This window comes from Neofelis nebulosa, chromosome 10, assembly GCF_028018385.1.
Source record: "Neofelis nebulosa isolate mNeoNeb1 chromosome 10, mNeoNeb1.pri, whole genome shotgun sequence".
Classification (NCBI taxonomy): Eukaryota; Metazoa; Chordata; class Mammalia; order Carnivora; family Felidae; genus Neofelis; species Neofelis nebulosa.
Window position 1 is genome coordinate 14,851,426 of NC_080791.1, and position 26,288 is coordinate 14,877,713.

At 53.0% G+C, this 26,288-nt stretch overlaps 1 protein-coding gene across 2 annotated transcripts; it reads right to left on the reverse strand.

Annotated features, from left to right (window-relative positions):
- Nucleotides 1–70: 70 nt before the first annotated feature.
- On the reverse strand, nt 71–26,242 carry PCSK7 (proprotein convertase subtilisin/kexin type 7). Of its 2 annotated transcripts, none has more exons than XM_058686835.1 (17): nt 26,104–26,242; nt 24,462–24,581; nt 23,545–24,009; nt 22,496–22,630; nt 21,731–21,896; nt 20,472–20,562; nt 19,489–19,543; nt 18,875–19,013; nt 17,877–17,977; nt 15,139–15,306; nt 14,253–14,360; nt 13,728–13,830; nt 3,664–3,820; nt 3,028–3,122; nt 2,092–2,185; nt 1,752–1,869; nt 71–1,459 (listed from the first exon to the last, which is right to left on the reverse strand). In XM_058686835.1, the coding sequence occupies exons 3-17, from the start codon at nt 23,995–23,997 to the stop codon at nt 1,094–1,096; spliced, it is 2,349 nt and encodes a 782-aa protein (XP_058542818.1). In that variant the 5' UTR covers nt 23,998–24,009; nt 24,462–24,581; nt 26,104–26,242; the 3' UTR covers nt 71–1,093. The 2 variants fall into 2 exon arrangements, with proteins under 2 accessions (XP_058542818.1, XP_058542817.1); XM_058686834.1 differs by having other exon boundaries at nt 71–1,477.
- Between the last annotated feature and the right edge of the window lie 46 nt (nt 26,243–26,288).

A 26,288-nucleotide genomic window follows, 5' to 3' on the forward strand; every position in this document is an offset into this window, starting at 1 on the left:
CCAAGGAGAGCAACTTGGCAACTTGCATTAGCTCTGGGAGGCAGATGAAAGGAGCTGGGGAGGGGCAGAGTTGCGTGGAAGGTTTTTATTTTGGAAAAGCTGTGCAGAAAAACATTCAACCAAATGTTGCTGTGAAAAGACAAACCCAAATCTTAAGCGTTAAAAAAAATTGAGATCAACCAAACTAGCTCAGAAGAGGGGAGGAGGCCAGTAATGGTGGGAGGACTCACAGCCTGTCAGGCAGACGGCGGGCCTCCAGCGGGTAAGGCCATTTCCCTGAGCACTTTGCAGAGGAAGACAGGGCGGTCGCAGGGCTGGAGTGGCAGTGGCCGAGCCCCGTCATAGTCCTGCTGCAGACTACCGTAGTGAGGCAGCGCGGGCCCTGGGGAGCCGTGCCAGGGGCGTCGTACCGATCCCTCAGGACGGAGGGTGGGGGGCGGTGGTGAAGGAGTCAGGAGTATGTTCAAGGTTGGCTTCTGATCAGGGCTAATGGAGGCAGCTGCTTTCAGGGCGAGTGTGGCTGGGCTGGGGGCTGACTGCCATACCTGTATGTCCTAAGTTCCAGGCGTAGGCAGGAAGGTGAGGGAGGGAGAGGAGGGGACTGTGGTTTCTAGGTCCTGGGTCATCAAAAGGCATATATGCAGGGGCTCTTCCCAGCCTTCACCCTGAGCCCTCTTCCTAAGTGACCCCAGTGATGTTTCCACTGAGAGGCTCTTCTGGCCTGGTGGGCACCGCCCCACCACATGGGTGAGGGTCCACCAGCCTGCCCAGGAGAAATGAGGAAGCAGGCCTGACAGATGGGAGGGGCCGAGCCTTTGTCCAAGACCTTCTCACCAAAAGCTTTCAGGAGGAGGAAGATCTTGAGGCTATGGCCACACTGTTCTCTGGCACCATTCCTCTGTCACTGCACTTTGAGAAGTCCCTCGCCCTCCCTGAATGTAGTCACAGGGAGCTCTTGAGGCCTGTGGATTCCCCATGTTAGCATCAGGGCCGCCTTCTCCCCAGAGTTCCTGGGACTTCGGAGCAGCTTTCCCAGCTTCCCTGGCTCGGGGAAGGAACAGCCTGGCCCATGTTGAGTCTGCTGGGCCCTGGGTCAGCAAATCTGCTCCTCTTTCCCCTGCAACAGGTCTGGGGGTAGCTGATGATGAGGGTGGTCCAGGGCACTCCTGTCCTGGGACAGGCCCCAGTCCCCTTGATCCAACAGGTCCGGGACAAGGGGACCAGACGTGGTGGCAGGGCCCTCACTTTCTGTCTCCACTCCATCTGGATCTTTGCTGTTGCAGAGTGGCACTGATTCCAGTTCTGTCCCCTCCTCCCTGGCTTTTTGGCTTCGTTGGGGCCAGTGGCAGGGTCCGCTCCTACAAACGCGGTGAGAGGCCACATTCCTCTGGCTCAGGTATATTTCCAGCATGTAGTAAACGGTCCAGAAGATGGTAAAACTGCCTACCAGCACCAGAGTCTGGGAAAGGTCAAGCACCTGAGTTAGGGATGGTTTCCCAAAGCCCTGTGGCTTTCCTCAGCCCAGAACAACGAGCTCAGAAAATCTCTCACCTCCCAGGGACCGCTGCCCCACCTCAAAGCACTTGACCCCCTGAGCAGTGCCCTCTTCGAGCTGGCTAGTAGAGTGGGGACCCAGGTCTTCCCCACCCCTCACTTCTCGGGTCACTTGGAGCACCCCAGCAAGGACCAACCCCCCCCACCCCCCCCAGCCCCCTCCTGCCCACCTGGAGCCGGAGGCTCGGCCCTCGTACCTTGAGGGTGTTAGGGGTGATGGTGTAACCATCTTCCTCAGGGATTTTCAGCCCAGGAGGACAGGGCAGAGTGAAGCCATCATGCAGGTATTTTCCACTCATGGCACTTTCTAACAGTCTGTGGAGAAGACAAGGGATGAGAACCTGCTCTGGAACTTGGTTCCTCTGCCTCCTGCCCTCACCCGTCCTCTCACCTTACTGCCAAGGAGAGGGAAGTCCCAGAGCAGCGGGGGGGGGGGGGGGGGGGGGTAGTGTGGGTTCCCAGGGAGGAGGGGGCCCTCAGCGGCCTCTCCCAGCCCCTGGAGTTGCTGTCCCTCTGACACATGAGTCTGGCACCTACCGCTGTCTGTCCCTGATGTCTACTGGACTCCACACAGAGCCATAGAGGGTCAGCTGCCACTGTTGGAGAGTGCCGGCCTGGGGCGTCTCGTCTCCTAGAGGGGCAAGAGAAGCACCGTGAGCCCTGCCCCTGCGCTGGCCGTGTGAGCAGCAGAGGCCCTGCCCGCCCCCCCAACCTGGGGGCTTGACCCCACGGCCAGCTGAGGCTGTGCGTGTCCCACTGGCTGGGGGCTTCTGCAGACGCGCCTCACGGGTGCCCTCAGGGATGGACACGGGGAGGCTGGGAGGTGGGACTCCGAAGCAAGGAGGCTCTGCCTTTAGCTCTTTCATATTTTCAGGTTTCAGCTGGGATTTTGCTTGGGGGAGGAAATAAAATGTCCTTCTACTAAATTAAAGGAAAGTTTGAAAACCACTGGTCTAGGGAATACCTAGCTTGACTGGAAGCCGGGAGAGCTGGGCTCAGTTTCCAGTCTCCTCGCTGGAATACTGTATGACCTTGCACCGGCCACATCAGACCTCTGGGTGTACCTCGGTTTTTCAAAAAAAAAAAAAAAGAAAGAAAAAGAAAGAAAAAAGAGAAAACCAAAAAACCAAAACAACAAAAAACAAAACCAAAAAACGGTGAAAATTAGTCCTGCCCTTACCTGCCTACCAGGGCTGGCCGAAGGACGGTTATATGTGAAAGGACTTGAAATGTGGTTTCAACAAGGAATTTTTGTTGCTATCCTGAGGAAAAATGGATCAGTCACTTCTCCAAGGAATATGAGAGGGAGTACCAACGAACAAGTTTAGATTTCGGTGCCCATATTCTAGATGGCGCGTACTTCTTGGCATCTACCCTGTTGGTCCAATGGCGACCCTACGTATTCCCCGTGGGACGGTTTCTGCGGGGACTCTGAGCTCCAGAGGGACCAGATGGAAGGGCAGGCAGGCTTACCCACATCCCTGATAACAAGTCTGTAAGTCCCCTTCGCTCTCTCCCCCCAGCATCGCACAGTGGAGAAGGTCCAGTCATTGAAGCCATTGGGATCTCTGGGGGAAAAACAGAGTGGAAAACCTGGTAGGCGCAGGGCAGGGAACTGACCCTTGGCCCACAGACGTGATTTCCTCCCTGAAGCAGCCATGAAAATGTAGCAGTTGTTGCCTGAGCTACAGTCACTAGGGAGCGTGCCCTGAGGGGTCCTCGAGTGCTGCCTCTGTCCCCTGGGGATGGGACAGAGGACTCGCATCATTGTGTCCTCATGGGAAAAGTAAAGGTGGCAAGACCACAGGCTGCGGGAGCTCCACAGATCTAGGCTTCCCGTTACTTCCTCAGGCACTTCCTAGCTCTGTGACTTGTTTCCGCATTTGTAAAGGCAGCTTACAAAGGATTAGAGAAAATATCTGTCAAGTGCGGCGCTTAGCACATTGTAAGTGACTTGTACAAAGCAGGTCAGAAATGGCTTCCAGCTGCCACAGTCAGCCGGTGCCGTGATAGCTCAGGCCGGTGCCAGTGTCCACTTTTCCCGTATCTCTTCCTCGCAAAGACCCTTGTTGCAAAAAGAGCTCAGAAGGGACAGACAGGTGTACGTACGAGTCCATGCTGCGGGGGGCGCCGATGAGGGACATCATGCCACTGGGGCAAAACAGTTTGAGTTCCAAGCTGCCGCGTCGTGGATGACTGATGGAGACGGTCACGGCCACGTGCTCTAGGGTCCTCAGCCCCGACATCTCCAGGTCCATCCTGCTGACTGTGGGAAGTCAGGCTGGGCAGCTGGGAAACCAGCCCCATAAGCACTTACGCCCTCCGTCCATCCCCGCACACACAAAGGCACATACTCATCGAGGCCACGTACAAACACCTAAGGCAGTCCTAACCGGGACCTATAGCATACACGAGTAAACGGAACGCGGAGGCTGCTGTCAAGGGATTTACAATCTAGTTTAGACTCTCACTGGGGTGAAAACATACTCAAGACACAGGGTAAGAATCAAACAGAGCCACGTCATTCATTCAGCCAAAAAGTAACTTCGTGAGTCCCTCCTACGTTTCAGGCACTGTACTAGACGCTGGGGATAGAAAGGGAAGTTGGACGTGACCTCTACCTTCTACCTGAAAGTGGAGAATGATACGGTGTGAGGAATACATAACTGATGCTAGAACAGAGAGGAATCAGGTGGGTTCAAGCGCACGGCAGGGAGACCCTCCGAAGAAGGAGATGAATACAGACTGCTAGAGGGTTTTGGTAGGTAGCCGTGCCATCCAGGAGGGGAAATGGCACAGAGGTAGAGGTGGAGGTGGGCAGGTCTCTTACCGACGGCGATACAAATCTCTAAAAACAACTACTGAAGTAAGTACACTTGGATGAAATTATGCTGAATTAAAAAAAGCCACTATTAAAAGAATGCATGGTGCACGATTTCCTTTGTGTGATATTCATGAATCACGTTAAGTGTGGAGACAGACGCCAGATTAGTGGCTGCTGGGCGCTCACAATGGGGCTGAGGGGACAACCACAAAGGGGTGATGAGAAAGTCCTGTGAGGATGGCGGGTTCTGGATCTCGATTGTGGTGGTGGACACACAAGGCCACATATGTGGTACAAACGCACAGAGCCTCCTCCCTACCCTGAGACACACACACACACACACACACACCACACACACACACGCACACACGAGTGCACATCTGACTGGCGAAATCTGAATATGCTTTAGAGACTGTAGCAATGCCATTGTCTTGGCTTTGATACTATACTATGATTATTTCAGATATTAACACGGGGAAGAAGGTGCGTGAAATCCCCCTGAATATGTCTTCGCGACGCAGTGAATCTACAGTTATTTCGAAACAAAGTTTAAGAGAATCACAAATGGCTGAAGCAGAAGATTCATTTGGGGAATACTAAAAAATCAGGTGGCAACGAGAAAAAAAAATCTCTCTAAAGCGCTTCTTCTTCCACTTACTCATATTCCAACAGGCAAGGCAGAGCCCAGCACCTGCACTTCACACTGAGAGTGTGGACGGCGAGGATCGAAGGACGACGAGGAAAGGAAAGCCTGGAGTCTGTGGCACCGCTTCCTGTCCTTCCGGGACCTGTGCCCACTGGCCGCCCGCGCGGCCCCCTCCCACTGCGTTCTGGGAGGCGCTGGACCCTCATCCACCAGTGCTCCCGGGACTGCCCCCCCCCCGCCCCGCCCCGTCGTGACTTCACCTGCTTTCTCTCCTTAGCTCCAAACTTCCTTTCCCATCCCACTTCCACGACCACACCCTGGGCCTGCTCATTATCTGGGATGGCCTGGCTCCTGAAACTCTCATGGTGGGTTTCATCAGATTAATCAAAGACATATCAGAAATGTAGTTGAATAAAACTGAAAAGAAAGAGGCCCCGGCAAGCGTTAGTAGCACGTGGGTGAATACCCATCTCGAGCTCCCTTTGGGCACGTGTGTGCACGTGCACGTGCTCTTCAAGTCCATCTGGCAAGTCTTCAAAGCCAATGTCCTCCCTCTTCTGGAAACGAAGCCATCCGGTCCCTCCACTTCCCTCACTCCTTTCCTGACCCCTTCCTTCATTTCCTTGTGATCCATCCAGCTGCCCTTTCCTAACGGCTCAGATCCCACAGCTCAGCTCCCCAACACTCTCTTGTTTACGCTCTCAAACCCCTCTGCTTTCTTTTCCCTTCACAGCTACTGGCTGGCAAGGGTTCAACGAGGGACCAGCCCCATTATCCATCTTCTTGCTTATGTCTTTCCTACTGCAGATGAAAAACAAAAACAAATAAACCCTTTCTCAACTTTTCACTTCCTTCTACCCACCAGTGTTAAGAACAGGGGCTCTGCGCTCTGGAAAGCAGTGTGGAGGTTCCTCAGAAAATTAAAAATAGACCTACCCTATGACCCAGCAATAGCACTGCTAGGAATTTATCCAAGGGATACAGGAGTACTGATGCATAGGGGCACTTGTACCCCAATGTTTACAGCAGCACTCTCAACAATAGCCAAATTGTGGAAAGAGCCTAAATGTCCATCAACTGATGAATGGATAAAGAAATTGTGGTTTATATACACAATGGAATACTACGTGGCAATGAGAAAAAATGAAATATGGCCTTTTGTAGCAACGTGGATGGAACTGGAGAGTGTGATGCTAAGTGAAATAAGCCATACAGAGAAAGACAGATACCATATGGTTTCACTCTTATGTGGATCCTGAGAAACGTAACAGAAACCCATGGGGGAGGGGAAGGAAAAAAAAAAAAAAAGAGGTTAGAGTGGGAGAGAGCCAAAGCATAAGAGACTGTTAAAAACTGAGAACAAACTGAGGGTTGATGGGGGGTGGGAGGGAGGGGAGGGTGGGTGATGGGTATTGAGGAGGGCACCTTTTGGGATTTGACAGTAAATTTCATATATTAAAAAAAAAAAAAAAAAGTTAAAAAAAAAAACAAAACTGAGAACAAACTGAGGGTTGATGGGGGGTGGGAGGGAGGGGAGGGTGGGTGATGGGTATTGAGGAGGGCACCTTTTGGGATGAGCACTGGGTGTTGTATGGAAACCAATTTGACAGTAAATTTCATATATTAAAAAAAAAAAAAAAAAAAAAAAAGAACAGGGGCTCTGTTGGGGCATCCAGGTGGCCCAGTCGGTTGGGTGTCCGACTTCCGCCCAGGTCATGATCTCACGGTCTGTGGGTTCGAGCCCCGCGTCGGGCTCTGTGCTGACAGCTCAAAGCCTGGAGCCTGCTTTGGATTCTGTGTCTCCCTCTGTCTCTCAAAAATAAATAAACATTGAAAAAAAAATTAAAAAAAAAAAAAAAAAAAAGAACAGGGGCTCTGGAGCCATCCAGCCTGGGTGCAAATCCCAGCTCAGCCCTGTCCTAGTTGTGAGAATCAAATTTGTTTCCTTATGTGTAAAAGGTGGATAGTAACAGTACCTGCTTCATAGGGTTGCTAGGAGGATTCTATTAGTTCATACATACAGTACTTAGAACAAGCACCAAGTATTAGGACCACGTAAGTAGAGGATATTATTTTCCTTTACTGTTGAACTTCTTGGAAAAGATGTCTACATTCGCTCTCTCTACTTCTTACCCCCTCATTCATTCTTAACATTTTTTCCTGTCAAGATAGCATAAGTGGTTTTAAAAGCAAATTGGCCCAGAAGGGCTCAACGCGTAAAAGAACAATTTCCCACCCCAATCCCTCACCACCTTCGTGAGCCACTCCCCAGGAGCACTTTTTCTTGCTTTTGATTGTTTTCTTCTGGGATCTACCTTCATGTTTCCAAATAATAACTAGGTATGACTATTTCATGGTTTATCAATCTTTGGCGTTATTTATCAACTTTTGATTACAGCAGATAAAGATTTAATACCACGCCCACATCTTCTCCCTACCTTGCCCTCCCCTCCATCTTCTCTAAATGGAATTTAGCCAAGTGGTACGTAATGATCATATTTCAACAACTTGCTGACTTCCCCTCTGGAGTTAACAATTGCCCTCCTTTTGCTTTACTTAAATTCACGTCCCCATCACTGACTCTTCCCCAGCTGCACAGAAGAACCACATGAGCTCTCTGAATACTATTTCTTCAAATGAATAGATTTGAAGCTCCCTCAGTGCCACTGTCCCTGGGAGACTCACCCTCTGCCTTCTTGTCTCCCGCTCCTATCTGCTGCACTGCCGTTGGGTTGGGACCTTCCTTTCCTTCTCCCTTGGGGTTTCTGCTTCCGGTCTGTCTGTACTCCCTTTCTCTCTCTTCCCCACCCTTTTCTCTCTTGGTGTGTCCTTCCTTGTGGAAGCACTGCATCGTCCAGCAGTTTCCGACACACGAAAGCATGAACAAGACTTGCATGCCTGAAAGCATCCGTATCCCACCCTCCCGCATGATAATTAGGCTGACTTTTGGCCTTGAAAATAACTGTCCTCAGGATTTGGAGGTTTCCTTTTTCAAATGGCCAGTGATCCTTATTAGCTTCAAAAGCCAGTTGGAAGCTCTAAGCATGAGTGGAGCTTTATACGGCAGGCTTCCCTAAAATTAGATGGCTCGGGACCTGACCAGTTCGTGGAGGCACCCTCCATATGAGTATCTCCGAGTCTTTCGATGAGGGGTCCTTCCATTGTTCCAGAGAGAAGCCTTCCAATCACCTGGCTCCAGGGCCTTGGGATCTCTCCCAGTACACTCTCTGTCTCTGAAGAATAAACCTCCCAACTCCTGCCAGGATAAGGAAGGGGAATCACCTGGCTGCCAAGAACCGGAGAAGGTGCCCAGGGGTCTACCTTTTCATTGATCCCTATTTTTTGCCTCATACCTCATGTCTGGGCGTCTCCGTGCATCTCCCGGAGCACATGGGGCCTCTAAGTCCTGAGCCTTTGGGGATTCTGTGGCACGAAGGGGCTTGTTTCTTAGTATCACCCTTGTAGGTATTTGCTATGCAATTTTCTCAGCCCTGCTCACTTCTCCATTCATTTTCCAGCTTCCAAAACTGTGATGAGATCTCTCATTTGCTGGTCTCTCCCATTCTCTTTGTCCTTGGGCTTATACCATTTTTACTCCTTTATTCTCATTTTGGTGAGGTTTGGGAAGAAAAGCAGAAATAAAAGAACATGTTCAATTTGCCATCTTTAACCAGAAGTCTTCTCCTGTCCTCATTAATTACTTAACAAAGCGCAATCCAGCTTTGCCCCTGTGACTACACTGAAACAATACTCAAGGTCACCAATGGCCTGGGTGGCAAACCCAGGGACGCCCTTCTGCCCTTGTCTACTTGCCCTCTCCCTGAAACTGCCATGAAATGTCGTGATGCTGTCCTCTGGATTTCCTCCTACCCCTTAAGCCCATCTCCTCTCTCCTCATTTTTCTTCAGAGGCATTATTTCCTCTGTTCACTCCTTTAATGTCCTGGATCCTCTTTCATCCTTTGTCTGCCTGCCAACCCCGGTGATGCATTCTTCCCCAGACCTTTTCTTCCATTCCTACGCTGGTGACTCCCAAACCACTGCCATGAGTCTAGACCTTTGAACTTTATTCTTCAACCACTTTCTGGATATAACCTCTAGATGTTGCCCAGAAGCCTGAAACACAGCAGAGTCAAATTCTCAGCCTCAATCTTCATACTCTGTAGCCCTTGCCCAGATCTGTTTTCCCACCTGGGTTCTTAATCTCATTTGATGGCATCACTATCTAGATGTTGCTCAAGCTAAATAACTGAAATCTTTTTATATATTAATAAATATGCAATACTGATTTATATAAGTGTATAAATGTACATATAAACATTTATATGTACATTTATATTCATATGTGTGTGTGTGTGTGTGTATATATATATATATATATATATATATATGTTTTAGGGAAAATTCCAGGCATACCTAAAAAAATAGAACAGATGTCCTCAACACCTAACTCCCATAATTATCAATATATGGCCAATCTTATTTCACCAATGATCCTCACTTCTTCCTCTTCCCAGAGTCTTTTGATGACATCCCTAGGCACCAAGTAATTTCATCAGGAGAGATTGCGTATGTATCTCTAAAAGATAAGAGACTGCGGGGCGCCTGGGTGGCTTAGCAGGTTAAGCATCCAACCTCATCTCAGGTCATGATCTCACCACTCATGGGTTCAAGCCCCGCATTGGGTTCTGTGCTGACAGGTTGGAGCCTGGAGCCTGTTTCAGATTCTGTGTCTCCCTCTATCTCTGCCCCACCCCCCCCGCCCTCTTTCTCTCTTTCTCAAAAATAAACATTAAAAAAATTTTTTTTAAAGAGACTGCTCTCCTTCACCCTTCCCCACCATCAGTTGGTGAGAGCTTATCTTGAAGCTTATCCTCACACAGATTTCAAGGTCAAGTCCAAACTCCTTACCGTGGCACATGGAGTTCTAGCTGGTCCTGCCCCCAGACCCCCGCTCCAGCCACACATGACTCGTGGCCCCCTGAAGCTCTGTTGCCTCTGCACCTGTTGCCCCTGCTGCCTGGATGTCCTTCTCCTCACCTCTTCCCCTGGCCAGCTACCTGCTGAAAGGCCAGTCCTGGCTTCTCCGAGAGCCCTCCTGTCTTCCCTGGACATCTGTGTCATCTCCACTGCAGACGGGGCACCTTCCCCCTACCAGACTGTGAGCTCCAGAGGGCAGGAATCCTGTCTAACTCTGAATCCCCAGAACTTAATACAGTGCCTGGAATGAGGTGGGTCTCGCGTTCGCAGAATGAAAGAGTGAATCAATTAAGAGACATTTCAGAGAAATAAGCGAAAGAGTACATTGCAGTGGAATGGACAGGGGAAGACCGGGGCAGAAGCAAGGGGTACAGCGGGGCTGACCATGCCACAGCTTCACGTGCGGAAGCCTAGGGAACGGCAATGGCTCTGGCAGAAACAGAGGAAACCTGGAAAGCAAGCTGGCTTTTGAGGGTGACAATGAAATGTTAAATTTTGTGTATGTGAAATGCAGCGTGCTGGCAAATACCCAACAGCACACGGTGACCTGGGGATAGAAAGATGAAGGGAAATACTGGCAGCATAGTTGGAGGAGAGCATTAACATGGCAGAGAAAGGGCTTACAGAGAGTAAATGACACGTTCGAGAACATCATGGAACAGAATGGAATCCAGAAAGAGCCCCATGAGGGCCCGTCTGCATTCAGATGTATACACGGTGGCATGCTACCTGCCTTTCTTATTGGTGTGTTAGAGACACAGGTGGCCGTGCGTGTGTGGACACTAGAATTAAGGCAGCTAATACCTTAAATGAGTGGATACTTAGAATAGTGCTTGGCACATAAAAAGCATTCAAGTCGTAGTTGATGATGATCATATTATTATTATTGTTTGGCCTTTGGTAAGTTGGGTCTTTTTCAACCCTCTCCCTGTGGCCAGAGGGCTTTCTTTGTTCACAACCTTGCGGAAGCCATGACGATCTCTGTCCTCCCACTGGTAAGGGATCACAATAAAAGATTTCGATCCAGGAATCGTTTGTGGAGAGCTGGTAGCCAAAGTCACGAAAACTGCTGCACAGTTCGAGAAACCAGAGGGAGGAGAGAGAACTGTGGGATGAGTCTAAAGAGGCACTCACGGTCTGGGAGTAGTGACAGAGCGAACAAAGGACACGAGGACCTGGGGCGGAGAAGCTGGAAGAGGGCTCTGGAGCAGAGGAGGTCCCGGAAGCTGGACAGGAGGGAGGCTGCTGCCAGGGCCCCCATTCGTAGGGTCAGAGCAGCAGGCCGGTCGAGAAGGATGAAGTCGGAACCAGCCCCCTGGGCCTGGCCGGGAAAGGGGCGCTGTGCACAAGGAACCGAGTCTTCAGTGGTAGAGAGCGCGGGTGATAAAAGTGAGCCATGGCTTTAGTTAATTCACTTGAAAGGGTTACAGGTTAAAGGACAGCAGGGACTTTGTTTTGTTTCCTAATAGGTGAACGGAGGACACTTGAAGGCAAAAGGAAGAGTTGGTGGAGAGGGAAAGACTGGGTCAGACAGGTAAGGTGTGGAGAAGGGAAGGAACGGGACTCATCCTGCAGGCAGAGGTGAGCCCGTTAGACTCAGACTGTAAATAGGGTAAGATAAGTGCAAGGGGTTTCAGGAAATTTCTGTAAAAACACACAGTCTCTTGTGTTTTAGACACTCCTCCCAAACCCCACTGTCCCTCCCACCCTCCGGTGGAGATTTCAGACCCAGAGTCAGATGTAAAGGAACGAAGGGCCTCCAACCCCTTTTCGTCCATAACCTCTGTCTCGCTCTCGTGCTGCCCAATATGACAGCCACTAGCCACTTGTGATTAAATTTAAGTATAACAAAATTAAAACTCAGCTCCTCACACAAGCCACATTTAAGTGTTGAATCGCCTCAAATGGCCAGTGGCCACTGAATTGAGCAGTGCAGATAGAGAACATTTCTATCATTGTGGAAGGTTCTAGAGTCTTCGTGGTATTTCGCCTCTTCTCCCATCTCAGCAATGTTCAGCTCCCTCCACCTTATAAAAGGTCCATTTTGAGCCCTCAGACACCGACTATCCCAGGTCCTGGGGGGAAAAGACTACAGGTTGGCTATGGGAGCAGGTCTCTAGACTGTCTAGGACTGAGTTGCCCTGATCTTTTGTTAATTAGAGTCCCTTCAACCTCCAAGCATCCCCACAAGCTTGCACTTTCTGTCCTGTCTGCTCGGGGGGCAAATGGAGTCACGACAGAGGGGAAGACACCTTTTCTGACTGCAGAAGTTCACAGCAGTCCTGCCTGCTGCCCTCAACACTAGCAAAACTCTGGGTCTGCGCCTCCCTTTGCTTCATCGTCTTCCCACCATTCGAGTCCCACTGTCCCCAGCCCAGGACAAGCTGTCCTTCTTTTTGTGTTGCCCAGTGACAGACAAGCGGTGGCCAGGCGCCTCTGTACGTAGGGAGGTTTGCCACACAGGCTGGGGCGATGTCCCCCGGTCAGACAGGAGGAAGCAGAGGATGACGAGACTGGAAAGGCCCCAACCCTCTTCTAAGTCAACTTCTACAGGACAGGTGCGGTTATGGGTTACTTTGTCACTTAAAGGACAGGGGGCTTGGGAGAGGGAGCCGTGGGGGGAGGTACAAAAGGCACACTATCTCCAAGACTCATGAGGGCAGAGCCCGGGGCCCTTCATTCCCAGGAATGTTCCTGCACTTCTCTGCCTTGGCGGATGCCCTTTCCAAGATAGCATTCCTTTTACGGAAAACACAATGAACGGGGCCCGTGGATCTTCTTCCACGTAGAGGGAAGCTGGGCGAGTGCTGGACGTGGTTAGGGAGAGAGACGGTGGAACCCCTGTCAGGGAAACCTCCGCCCCAAGAGGCCGCCCCTGCCTGTCCCTTCTTTGGCTACTCTTCCTCTTGCTATTACTCTGGTCTGATCACTTTCTAGGATCAAACCGGAAGAAGTGAGGATGGAGTTCTAATTTGCGCACAGAGCATGGCATGCTTCAGTCTTCACGCAAAAACAGCAAATAACCCTGCCTGTCCAAATTCTTCAAGGGACCCCCCCCCCCCGCCAGTGCTCACATGGGGCCTCAGGGCAATCTTCCCCGCAGATGCACAAGCACCCCCATCCGGCTTCCCTCGTCTCTGGGCAGGGGATCAACCTCGGTGCTCCTCACAAACCACATCTCCGATTTGCAGACCCTCAGAAAATCCCACTGACCCCAGGTGTGAGGGACGGGTGGCTGCACCCCCGGGTGACATCTGCATCCTCCCATCCCACTCCCGACACACCCCATCCAACTATCTGTGTATTAGACAAGCTGGATAATCAAAGGAAGAAACTCATCTACTTCATCCAAAGGCCACTGGGCTGAAGAGAACTGCCTGGCAAGTTCCTGGCATGCAAGTCAAAGGAGCATCTTTCAACTCCTGCCTTGTCTGCCCAAGTCCCAGTGGCGCCCCTCCCCCAGCTATTCTGACCGGTTGCTCAGCAGTTCGTCTCCACTACTAGTAACTCAGGAGAAAGGTCTTATTTAAGCAGCCAGGGGGCCAGCCAAGTCAGAAGCAGCAACATGTCCTAAAATGGTCAAAGAAAACGCCACAGGTCTGGCTGCAGCTCAGCTCCTAAAGGAAGGGGCTAGAATCGGGCAGGGATGAGGAGTTTGACTTCCCCCGTTACCCCGCCCCAAACCTCAATCCCCAGATTAACCCCCTTTCTGCTGACTACTTACCATTCCATAGGACCTCCAGCGTGTGGGGGGCCAGCGGGATAGCCTTGTTCTCTTTTAACACAGGACTGACATAGGAAGCTAAGTAAGGGACCGAGGTCCAGATCTATTAAAGGAAAGGGGGTGGTGGTGAATGAACAAGACCGACCACACACGCACGCACGCACACACCAACTTGATCCTTAGGGCCCCGCTCTTATTTTCCCTCTCCTCATCACCTTCGTTCACTCCCAAGGCTCCTGCTGACCCCTGGGAGTGCTCCCTACGGAACCAGAGGCCACGGCTGTGTCCAGGGTGGAAGATGAGAACCACAGCACCCTGAGAGCCCCCAGCTATACTCTCTACCAATAGTTTGGAAGCCTCAATGACAAAGTTGAGCCTGCCTCTTCATTTGGAAAATGGGTCATCTAGGATAGATGAAGCAAAGAACACTAAGTACCCACGATGCGCCAGGCAATGTTTTAGGCGCTTAGCCCCCTCCCTAGGTCGCTCCATGCAGGGGTCCCTGCCCTGCCAACACCTGTTCACCTTGGCTGCATTAACGAGTCTCCAAGCATTGAGCAGGCCGAATCCATGCTGGTGGCTGTGGCTGAAGCCTGCCTCGTTGGTGACCCAATCTGCACGGCGATCCTCATACTGAGAGAAACAGAGATCCTGGTTAGTCCCTGGGACTTCCAAAGTGCAGCTGACCCTTGGGCGATTCAAGGGTTGGGGTACTGCCCCCTGCGCCCCAAAGTCGAAAATCCACGTATAACTTTTGACTCCCTACAACTTAAGTCCTAAGAGCCTACTATTGACTGGATGCTTTACCAACAACACAAACAGTTGGTTAGCACATTTCATACATGTATTATGTATTGTATTCGTACAGTGAAGTCAGCTGGAGAAGAGAAAATGTTATCAAGAAAACCACAAGGAGGAGAAAATACATTTACTGTGGATCCACACATTCAGACCCATGCTGTTCAAGGGTCAACTATAATGTCAACAACCTAATTCTGGTTTCCTTGCTCGCCCTGCTGGCTGACCCGGTCCAGACTCTCCCACCAGGGCTACTAGGAATGGATTCCCCAAGGAAGGCTGGGACAAAAGGTCAGAGCCCCATGATGTCACCACCTCCATAGCTTGCTTCTAGAGAGGGAGCCAGGAGTCACCGGCCCTGGAATAAGGGAGCACAGCCAGGGTGCTCCTGTGCAGGTGAAACAGCACAGGCAGAATAGGTACGGATGAGTTGAGGCCTAGGATCTTGATGGGGTCCCCACGCCTGTTCTAGACACAGGCAACTCTGAAAAGCACCGGGCACCTCACCTGTGGGACATTTAGAGTCTGAAGCCTCCTGATCCCTGCAAGTCCTTGGAAGCAGAACCCTGGGGAAGGCTGGGCCGGGCCACGGCTCCGGCTGCTAGGGTCTCACCTGGGTGGCTGTGAAGACAACGATGTGCTGGACGTCACGCCAGGTGAGACAGGGCCGCACCTGTAGCATCAGGGCTATCATGCCTGCCGCCAGAGGGGCTGCGGCCGAGGTCCCTGTGTGGCCCTCGGTGCAGCCTGTGCCCTTCTGAAGGTCCCAGTCAGTGGTCACCTGGGAAGCGGATTGGGGGATGGGGGGGACTGGGTTAGACACGGAGTTCACAGGTGCTGTGGAGAGAGGGGCAGGGGACGGGGCCTCGGAGGAAGGCTCTCAGGTCGGCCCTGGCTTTGTGAGAGCTGAGTCTTTGACCAGAGGGAGGCCCACTAGCGGGTCAGGATAAAGGAAAATCCCTCATCACCCTAGGCCCCGTGGGACAAGCTCTGGAGAGCTGAGAAAAGAAGGCAGTTTACAGGGCTACTCGGGAGGGTCCGGCTGTGGGCAGAGAGGAGACAGAGGTGTGGGAGAGGCCTTATGTGCAGAGGACGGTTTCCTGATTCTGGCTCCTCTAATAACTGTGTCCCGAATCCCCTAGCCTGGCCCTCCAACCCCCTCAACCAAGCTAGACAGAGGAAGTGGCCCGGGGGGATGTGGGGGGCGGGCGGGCTCCTGGGCCCCAGCTGGAGCTGGGACAGCAGTGACGGCACCATTCAAGGAAATCCAACTTGGCAGCCCGGCGATAGGGGTTGGAGTGACATCAGTGCGAACAAAGGGAATGTGTTCCCAGGGAGAGGGAACTGTGCCCTCGCCCACCCTGTGAGCTCAGCGAGGGCTTAGTGTCTACACTGCCTGCCCGCCCTGCTGCTCTGGGCCTGGTGCCTCAGTATGATTCCCATGAGTCCCCCCCCCCCCCCCACACTCTACCTGTGGTTCTCAGGGGGAGGTGACAGTGGGGGACGGGAAGGAGAGTTGCCTGGCGGGGAGAGATGGCATCCAGTTCTTTTCATGCTCCGATCAACCCTGGAACCACAACGGGTTTGCCTAAACCTGCTCCACTATGTGGCACTTTGGATATGGCACGTGGTGCTGATGTTAAGACTTGAGGGTTTTTTTTCTTCCAGGCTTCTCTCTGGGTCAGACACCAGGGAGGTAACTTCTGCCAAGAGCTACCCTTTCTCCATTGTACTCACTGCTTCCCTCCCAGCTGCTACAGCAGCTGCCAAGAGATGTGATTTTCACTCAGACGCTGTGCGTTCCCAGGAGAAAAAGGAAAAAACCCCCCAAGCTGTGGTCTCAATGAGACGGGGAAGGCTGGTCTGTGCCAGGGAGCAGACTGATTTTTTTTCCCTGTTAAGGAAAAGGCGTCACCGGGACAGTCTCGTTGTAGCTGGGAGGGCTGGGAACAGGCCTAGGTTGGCGGGAGCCCTGGGAAGCCATAGGAAAGTCCAGGGATGCACCCCGGCCAGCCATAGGGTGGGCAGTGCATGCCCCATGCTCTGTTCTCAGGAAGACCGCTCCTCTGAGCTGGTCACTGAACAGAAACTGGCAACGCGGGGTTTCCAAGGAAGGACATCCAAAAGCTGGGAACTTGGATAAGCAAACTCTCTTTTCACCTCTGGACAAATCACAGTTCGGATGGAAGGTGGGGGTGGGGGTAAGAGGTGGAGCTGAGTTAGGGAACGGCCAGAGCAGCAAAGCCAGAATGGCACCCATGCTGGTGACGCCTCCTTGGGAGTGGGTTCCCCAGAGTTCCACCAGGGTTCCCTCTTCCTCTTCCTCCTCTCCCAGCCTGGCCTGGCTGGAGTGCCCTCTGAACCCAGACCCCTGTCTGCTGGGCAAAGGATCTCTTAGGTTTTCATTTCGACCCATTCCCTCCACCTTCCTCCCTGGGCGGGGGTGGGAAGCTGAGGTCCCCTGGCACAGGGCCTTGGAACCATGTGTTGACCAGAAGTCACTTACTGGCAAAACAAAATTTCAGTTTTGGAAAACGAATCTGACCCAGCAGGAAGACAAAGCAGCCCAATTCCCAGTGGCCCCAGAGAGACCTCCGTACCTGGGCCGCTGGAGAAATGTGATACCCCCGGGCTCCAGCCCAGCTCTTCCCCATCCCCGCATTGCTCTATTCTGGGCAGCGGGGACAGGCGGAGAGCTGTAGAGTCACAATCCAGAGACCTGACCCCAACCTGCTGGGATGGAGCTAAGCCAGTGGGAAGCAGGCATCAGACTCTGAATTCTTTAAAAGCTTCCCACAGCCTGAGAAGCTCCACCGCCCGGCTCCAATCTCTTGTGTGATACGGCTCCAATTCTAGCTCTAAGGAAAGAACTATTTCTTGGGCTGACTGAGACATTTCCCGGACTCCTTTTCCTGCCCATCCCATCAAGACAACTGCTAGCTTTACTCCTGATGAGGAATGTGACCAGAACTCACAGTATTTACATAAGGGCTGAAGAGTAATGGAACGAAGGGTTTTTTCCTAAGCCCAGAGAAACTAGCCAAAGCCCAAATTCTACCAAAGGAAGACACTGCACATGAGTTCTTTAATCAGTGTGATGCTTAGTCGTTCCTATAACAAAATATATACTTGTAAGTTAAACTTTTAAAGATAAAGGCCGTTTACAGATCTGTTTAGAGTCTTCGGCTCTGATTTTTCCAACAGTGGCATGCCCTCTGAGATCCGTATCTGCTAAGAGGAGGAACGTAAGGGATGGGGCAGGGAAGCGGGGACACGAGGAGACCTGGCTGTGCTGCCTGAGGGAAGTGTCGTGGGACGGGGGTGGGAAGCGCGGGCCCAGGAGGCACTCACGATGCTCCGGAGCATCTTGTCCCCACCACTGAAGGTGACCGCCAGCATGGAGGCACACTCTTCCGCATAGAAAGGCATCCGGCCCTCCTCGTCCACGGCACCTGGGGAGGAGAGGAGGGGGAGCGGGAGCTGAGTTATCATCTGGGAGGCTGTCCTGAGTTTCAGAAATGATCTCAGTAGCCCAAGTGCCTCAGAGTGCCCACGCTCATCACCTGAAGAGGCAACCTCAAGTGGCAGAGGGTATTCTGTGCCCTAAGACCCTTCTTTCCATAGGTTCCGGGGTAAAACGGGGGTGGGGAGTGCCACCTCTATACGGACTTATCCGTTCACACACTCATTTTCCTCAATGCTTATTAATTATCTACTGCAGGTCACATGCTGTAAGGGGCACTGGGGCCACAAGGAAAAAGCCACAGTCTTGATCTCAAGGAGCCTGAGGTCAGGGAAGAAGTCAGGTAAGTAAATAAATGCAATGGGACAGCAGATGCTATGGTGGGGAGCACAGGTACGAGGCATTTAATCCAGACCAGAGGGGGTCAGGGAAGCCTTCAAGCAGGAGGCAAGTGGCTCATGGGAAGAGAGGCTGGAGCAGAGGCCTAACCAGATGATGGGCTGAAAGTTTCCCGGAGTATGGTGTCTACTAAGGACGTCCTGAGATCCTGTGAGAACAGGGATAGTCCCTCCTAACTAACTATGTGAGCCTGAAGAGAAGACTGTGCTTGGACAGTTAGACAGACACACAGAAGCCAGGGCGCCCCAAAACACACAACCCACTCACCACTGAGGGCTACGCACACTCCAAAACACACACCCCCCTCACCACTGAGGCACACCCCCCCAAAAATACACAATTCCCTCACCACTGACTGATACACACGCCAAAATGCACAATCTCCTCACCACGGAGCCCCACACACACTGAAACGGAGTCCCCTCCCCACCGAGCGACACACACACATGCACTCACACACATGCACGCATAACCACCGGGCCGCTACCTATGGTGACGGTGTAGATAGAGTTGGCATAGCCATCATAGTTGCAGTTGTCGTTGTGCTGGCCACCGTTCCCGCTGGCTACCACAAAGATGCTCCCAAAGCCCCGGCGGCCAGCAATCACCCCATGTTGCAAGGCAGCCTGAGGAGTAAAACCATGCTGGGATCAGCTGAGGAACTCCTAGGAAGACCTCTACCCTCCATACCAATTGCCTCCTTCCCTCCTAGAAAGAAATGCGAAAAAAGCCCAAAGGCACTGGGGCATGGGAGAAGGAGATTTAAAGAGGGTTACGAGAAGGGGAGGAAGACGTCAGCTGAACAACGGTGTCTGAAGGATATACACCGTTTATCAGATAGGGCAGGGCCGGAAGTGGGGCACTGAGCCCCAAATCACAGGGAAACAACTCAAAGCACTGTTCCACTTCTCTAAGAACCAGGGTCCCCCAAGCACCCCCACCTCCAGGTTAGGAGTGTTCTCCCAAAAGGAGGTGGGAGGGCTGGGTGATGTGAGTCTGGCACCACACATGGGGGTGGGGTGGGGAAGGGGGCGACCCGTAGTAGTTCTAGGACCTGAGTGGAGAGGGTGTCCTAGGTCTATCTTCATGCACTTCACTTACCTTTCCAAGCTGATGGGGGCCATCCACTGTCTTCCCGTCATCATCTGGTCCCCAGCTGTTGAGAAATACCCAGAGGGGAGAGCCAGAGCCACACCACGGCTGCCCACCCAGGTCTCAAGTGACCACACCCCCCGGCCTGGCCTCTTCGTCTTCTCCCAAGTGCTCCAGGCCAGGACTGCCATGATCACAGGACATAGGGTTCAAGGATTCAGCCCTCACTCCAAGGTGGAAAACAGAAGTATGCAATAAGGCTCTTTTTTCCCTTGGAAACTCTCTCAGTTTAGGACTGCTTTAACCTGCCCCTGAAAATCCTTTCTCAGGTCCTCAGGAGCAGGACACAATACATATTAGTAGTGGGGGACGGGGGCCACCCATCTCCTGATGTAGAGCTCTAATACCAGGCTGACGGGAGAGCACCCACAAAAGAAGTACTCAATCTGTGTGGGTTCTTGGGTCTGAGGAGTTCTCAATTCCTTCTCTAAGAGAAACGTACGCTGAGGATGATGTCATACATTTAAGGGAGGTACTGGGCGGGGGAACAGGTGCTGTCATTGCCATGAGGGCAGCCCAACTTCAGTTCCCCCTTAGGCGGGAACTCAGCCCCTGCCCCCTCCGCAACCATAACCATAATCTGAAGCTGCACGTGCATTTACGTGCGTAGGGCAGCGAGGCTGGTGCGGGGCATTTGGCTCGGCTGTGGTTGGAGAGGAGGCCTCATGAGCTTATTAAACAAAATGAACATGCGCCAGAATGCAGCACTCCTCATATGGCAACCTGATTCCTGGGGAGACACGGGGCTTAGGACTGAGGAAGGACCCAGTGGCCAGGGATCTGGAGAAATCCGAGTGATGGGACTTCTGGGTCGAACCCTGTAAGAGGCCCCTGGCTGGGACCTGGCCGAGCCAGCCCATCTTGCTGTTCTTTTGTTGGAGGATCCGTGCCAGGTGCTGAAGCCTCGCGCCCTCACTGTGTTCCTGGCTTACCTGCAGCTGTAGATGTCGTTGATCTGATAGTGTTTGTTGAACGCCACAGCCTCCATGCTGTCTGTGAGGGGTCCATCCAGCACCCGGATACCTAGGCAGCGAAGGCCACATCAGCTCCTCAGTCTTGATGGCCCCCTAGACGGGGAGCAGCGCGGTGGGAGCCACACGTGGAGACTTACTTTTCCCTCTGAGCGCTCCTGTATCTCTCAATTTTTATACCATGTGTATGGACCACGGTGGTTTTTAACATAATGCTACATCTTAGATTTTAAGGATCATGGGGTCTGGTGGGAAGAGCCCGGGCCAGAGTGTAGGTAGCTAAGTTCCCTTACTTGCGTTCTTAATCACGTAAAACAGCAGTGCGACGCTTGACACATAGAAGGTGTTCAAGAAAAGGTACTCATTACCATTACTACTCCGTGGATGCCTAATTTCACCCTCTCAAATGGGGCGGGTCACATCCCGGCGACCATGTAAGGAAAATGGAGCTTTCAGAAGGGACTTGGTCCCTGAAGTTTCTGGCTCGCTCTGTCGCCTCATTTATGGAGAGAGTTGCTGACCTCTGCTGGCGTGTTAGAGGAAAACAGTCACTCTATTCAGTGTGTAGTTTCCAAGCATTTACGAGGAGGAGTCATGGGGAGGGCTTCCCCGTGTACACCCTTTGCGTTCTGCTCTGATGGACAAAGGCTGAGAGGAGGAGCCTTAGGACGATCCCCAGTGGGGGCCAGCGCTGCTCCGCTCTCTTGAAAGGAGGGAGAGCAGACAGCGACCATCAGAAGGGATGACAGTTGGAGAGCTGGGCGATAGCAGAGGAGTCTCCACAGACATTAAGGGTCAAGGAGGAAGGGCAGGGTCAAGGGTACTTGGGAAATTATGAAGATACAAATATAACCCAGATAAGGAAAAGGAGTTACCATTACAGTGAGTCGGGTCATTTGATGGGACATAACCACGAACAGAAAAAGGGGGCAGGCCATGGAGTGGCTGGGGCTCGAAGTCTCCATCCCACATTGAGACCACTCTCACTTTTATCTGTTGTAGATGATAGGGTTTGTGGCTAACAGCATGTCTGAGACACCACGGCACTGACAAAACCCAATGAACTCATGTGTCCCACAGACACATATCATAAGCTTCCCTTTGCCCTATGCTATGTGTGTCAACAGTGGGATCAACGGGGTTCAGAATCTGGGGGAGGGGCAGGCAGGGGATGAAGATGGTCCCACAGGAGAGGCCCATGAGGCCGGAGTGACAGGTACCTGCTATGCGGCTCCCATACGCCACTCCCACGGCACAGAAGCTGTTGTTGGGCACTGCGGCGATCTCGCCCGCACACCTCGTGCCGTGGTGATTCCCGTTCTCCACGTCTGGGTGTGGCATAGGGTCAGGGTCGTTGGAGTTGAGATCATAGCTGCCCTCGGGGCTCTGAAACATGGCAGGGGCGACATGGTCATTCACAGGCTTTAAGGGGTCAGGGCCTGGAACTCAAGGAGAGAGGAGACCCGGGGAAACTGGGACTTTGGGGCTCCGAGCCAGCACAACAAGCCTGTCTGTCTCTCTCTGCAAACCACCCAGGCTATAGGCATGAGATAGGACACGCGGGGCAAAACTGAAAGTGCCACAGGGCTCAGGGAACTTCCTTCTCATCCGTGGTGGAAATGGGTCTGGGAGACTGCTCCACGGCTTGGGAAACCGAGGTAAAAGAGATCTAGGGCTACGAAGACCAGGCTAGAGAGGAAGGTGCTCAGAACTCGTGTGGAGAGGGAAGTTGCCAACAGGGACCGCTCCTTACTGCCCAGGGCAGGGAGCAGCAAGAGGAACCAGGAAGTGCCACCCAGAGTCCTGTCCCTGGGTCTTAATTGCCAGACTGGAATGCCGGCTGGGGGCAAGGGGAAGCTCAGCCGTCCCATCTCCCGGGCCCTTTTGTGTGGCCCAGTGACCCGGAAGAAAGGGAACCAGACTGAGGCAACATCAAGAAGGAGGTAAGACACGGGGGTCGGAGGGGTTGTCCCAGGGCCACTCACATAGTTGGGTGCGATGTCCTGGATGGTGTGCTCCACTCCGTCATCCACGACCACCACAGTGACCCCTCGCCCGGTTACATTGCGTTCCCACACACCTGTCACGTTGATGTCCCTGCCGGGGCTCCGCCGGTTATTCTGTAGGAGACACAGGGTCAGGAGCTATTCTCAGAGCCTTGGGAGGCCAGTGACACACAGTATAGCTCACAGACAAGCAGGCTAGCAGCCCCTTTTCACGCTTGGCCACCCTCAAAGAGCCAGACAGAGGTCGTAGACCGATAGGTCTAGTGAGGATAGACGGACAAGTGAGGGCTTTGCCACAACCTAGCTCCCTGGGAAAGCTTGGCGTCATTCACGGGTGGTAGAAGTGAAATGTGGCAAGGTTAAGGGTTGGACGATACAATTATTATGCCATATAATATATATTTTCCTGGGCACCTACGCGGCTCAGTCGCTTCAGCATCCGACTCTCGATGCCAGCTCAGGTCACGATCTCACTGTCCGCGAGTTTGGGCCCCATGTCGGGCTCTGCGCTGACAGCGCTTGGGATTCTCTCTCTCCCTCTCTCTCTGTCCCTCCCCCACTCACACTCTCTCTCTAAATAATTAAACTTAAAAAACATATATACATATATATACCATTTTATTAACATTACATAACATGCTACGAAGTATTTATCACGTGTCTGACACACATATATTAATTCACTTATGCTAACCATAACTCCACAAGGTAGGTACTGTTACAGTCTCTACTTTACAGAGGGGGAAACTGAGGCAGAGAGCGGTTTAAGCGGCTTGCTCAAAGGCGTGTGTCGGTGAGTGGCGGAGCTGGATTAGACTCCAGGCAGCCTGGTCCCAGAACCCACACCCTCACCTCTGCAGCCCACTGGCTCCCCAGAAGTGAGTGCAGGGAAGGCGAAGCCCACAGCTGTGTCTCCTCAGGCAAAGGATGGGGGGCGACCGAAGAGTAACACAGTCAAAAGCCCACTAACGAACGGAAGACCCAGAACGTATCCACCGGAAAGCCGAAAACGGCAGGGCTGGACTCACCAGGTGCCACTGCTGTGGGTACTTGGGGTCATTGAAGTGGACACTGCGCTTGGCCCGCTTGAGCAGCCTCTGCTCCGAGTGCCAGCGCACAGCTTCGTGCCCGGATAACACGGTTTCCGCCTGCTGCCGGGCGGCCTCCGCCTGCTGCTGCCCAGCCGGCTGGACGAAGAGGTAGTAGCCGCGGAGCTCCCCGACGCGCCCAGCATTCAGCAGTCCCGCCGCCTGGGCCAAGGCGTCTGCCTGCTGCTCCAGGGTCTCTTCCTCCCCTCCCAGGCTGTCCAGATGCACGGCCCAGCTTAGCCCCCCCAGACCCTGGGCTCTAGGCCCATCGGCCCCTGCCAGGCCCATGACCCAGGGAACCAGGAAGAAGAGCCCGGCTAACTCCAGCCAGAGGCAGGTGGGCAGGCCCGGGGGGGCATCCAAGTGTGGCACTTTCTGCCTCCCCTTCGGCATCAGAGCAGAAGGCTGCAAAAACAAACAGAAAGGACATCAGAGACACCTGCAGGAATCTGCAGGCAGGCCAAGCCATCGATGTATTACACCTAGAAATCCCCAATCCACTCCTTTTTTAAATACTTGATCCTCTCGTTTTATTCACACTTATTCCTGAGCAACAGGGATAAGCCCTGGGCCAGTGCCAACCCCAGGGGATACCTCCACGGCATGATGGGCCAATCGCCATCTCACCAGATAATCAAATAGAATGTCCAGTTGCTAACGGGCAACGCACTGCTCTTTGCCACTGTTGCTGTGAAAAGGGCTTAGAAGTCGTATCGCTCCCATAGGTTACTGGCAGGACCATGACTGCTCTTAGAAGAGACCTTCCTCCCTTTAGAGGGGACATAAATCTTTCCCCAGCTGACACCTCATCCGGTTGTCCTCAGGGCCGACTCCCCACAATGGTGCCCCAATCCTACCTGGACTCTATGTGAGGTTGAGCTCCTGGTCTGGCTGACCACCTCACACTCATTTTGTGCAAATGGAGAAAAGGCATCACTTTCACTGAGTGGTGCTGGCTCTGAGCACAGACTGCAGACCTGTGGGCCCCAAGAAAAGAAGAAATGGTGTCCTCCCAAACCCAGGGGAGCAAGCAGAGGCTAGCCATGAACTCCAGGACCTGTGACCAAGGGAACTGGCCAATGATCGAGTATCATTTTCAGGGATCTCAAGTTGGCTGCAGACTGGCAAAGAACTGGCCAAGTCAGTACAGAACCCAGAAGCCCTACTTGTCCTAACCATCATGCCACCCTCTTTTCTTTGGCCCCCAGAGGCCTAGAAGAGGGCTTGAACTATTGCCAAAACACCCTCATCGAGAAGCAGGGAGTACTGCTTCCTAGTAGTCTAGGTGGTAGCTAACTTCCTGATTTCTGTATCTCTGACGGAGGCCAGGGGAAGGAAGAGTAGGTAGGAAGCAGTGGAAATGGGGAAAACCGGACAGTGTGAGCGAAACTGAACAGGTGTAAAAAGCAAGCGGGCAACCAGGCAACCGGGAAGGAAGAAATGATTGGAAAGTAGCACTAAGGGGCTATACCCTTACGGACTAGCTCGGCAGGTTGGTTTGGAAGTGAGGGCTGAACACCAAACCCGGGGCTGGCACCCATGGTTTGATTTCAGAAGGGCCGAATTTAGAACTGGTGGGCAACTGTGGGGACAGGCACAGGTGGGTGGGCAGCAGAACATGTGCATGCCCACGGGTGACTGGGCTCCTTCAGAATCATCTGCTCTGTACTCGTGTCACCCCGAGGCAGGGCTTAGTACCCACACACACACCCAAATGGATCCAACTCAAAACATTACAGAAAAATAGGTATTTTACCGAAGTCTCTTTGGAAAGGAAGAAGGAAACTTACGCCACCTAACTTTTCCCTCCAAAAATCTGCATTCCACATTTCATTCCTCCTAGCCCTGCGGCAGCCTCCACTGTCCCAACATAATCAGATGCCTTTCCCACACATGACTAAGTAAAACAAAGTCTCGCCAGATAGCCAGATTATGCCCCACTTAGGTAGGCCCCTTCAGTCTCCTAGATCCCATTGATTTCCGGAAGAGAAGAGAAACCTGGCCACCACTTCCTCCTTCTGTCTGGCAGAGCAGTACCATCTCCTACTTCCACCCCAGGTTTCTGGGAAAGGAACCTTAAATCCCCCCCTGAAAGCAGAGCACAACCTCCCAACTGCTTTGTGCATCTTTACAGTTCTTGGGTGCCAAGGGTGAAAAGAAAGAACACGGGCAGCCCAGAGTCCAGCAAAGAGTCTGTCCCAAGAGGCTGTCCTCCTCCTCGTGCCTCTACACCCGCTTCCTAGAAATCAGGCTGCGTCCACGGTCAGTTTCACTGACTTCCCTCTGCCCCGTGCAATGTGTCCCCCTCCTCAGAGGGACCCGTACTACGCTGGAATCGGGACCCTACCGCCCCGTCTCCCGGCGCTGCCCCAAGCAGGGACTGAGGACGCCCTCGGTGCAGCCCCCTCGTCCTCGGACGCGGGCGGCGCCCCCCCCCCCCCCCCAGCTCTGGGCTGCCCGGACTTGCCAGGCCCCGCCCCCACCGAGTGCCCAACTCACCGGCTCGGCCGCAGCTGCTGCCGCCGCCCGCCTGCGGAAACTCGCGGCTTCCCCGGAGCCCGGGGAGCCAGTGACAGTAGCATCACTTCCGCCCGGCGGTGCAGCCAATCAGCGGCGAGGCCCCGGCCCGGCCGAGCGGCCCGGAGCCACCGGCGCTAGGGGGCCGGCCGCTCCGGGCATCCTCC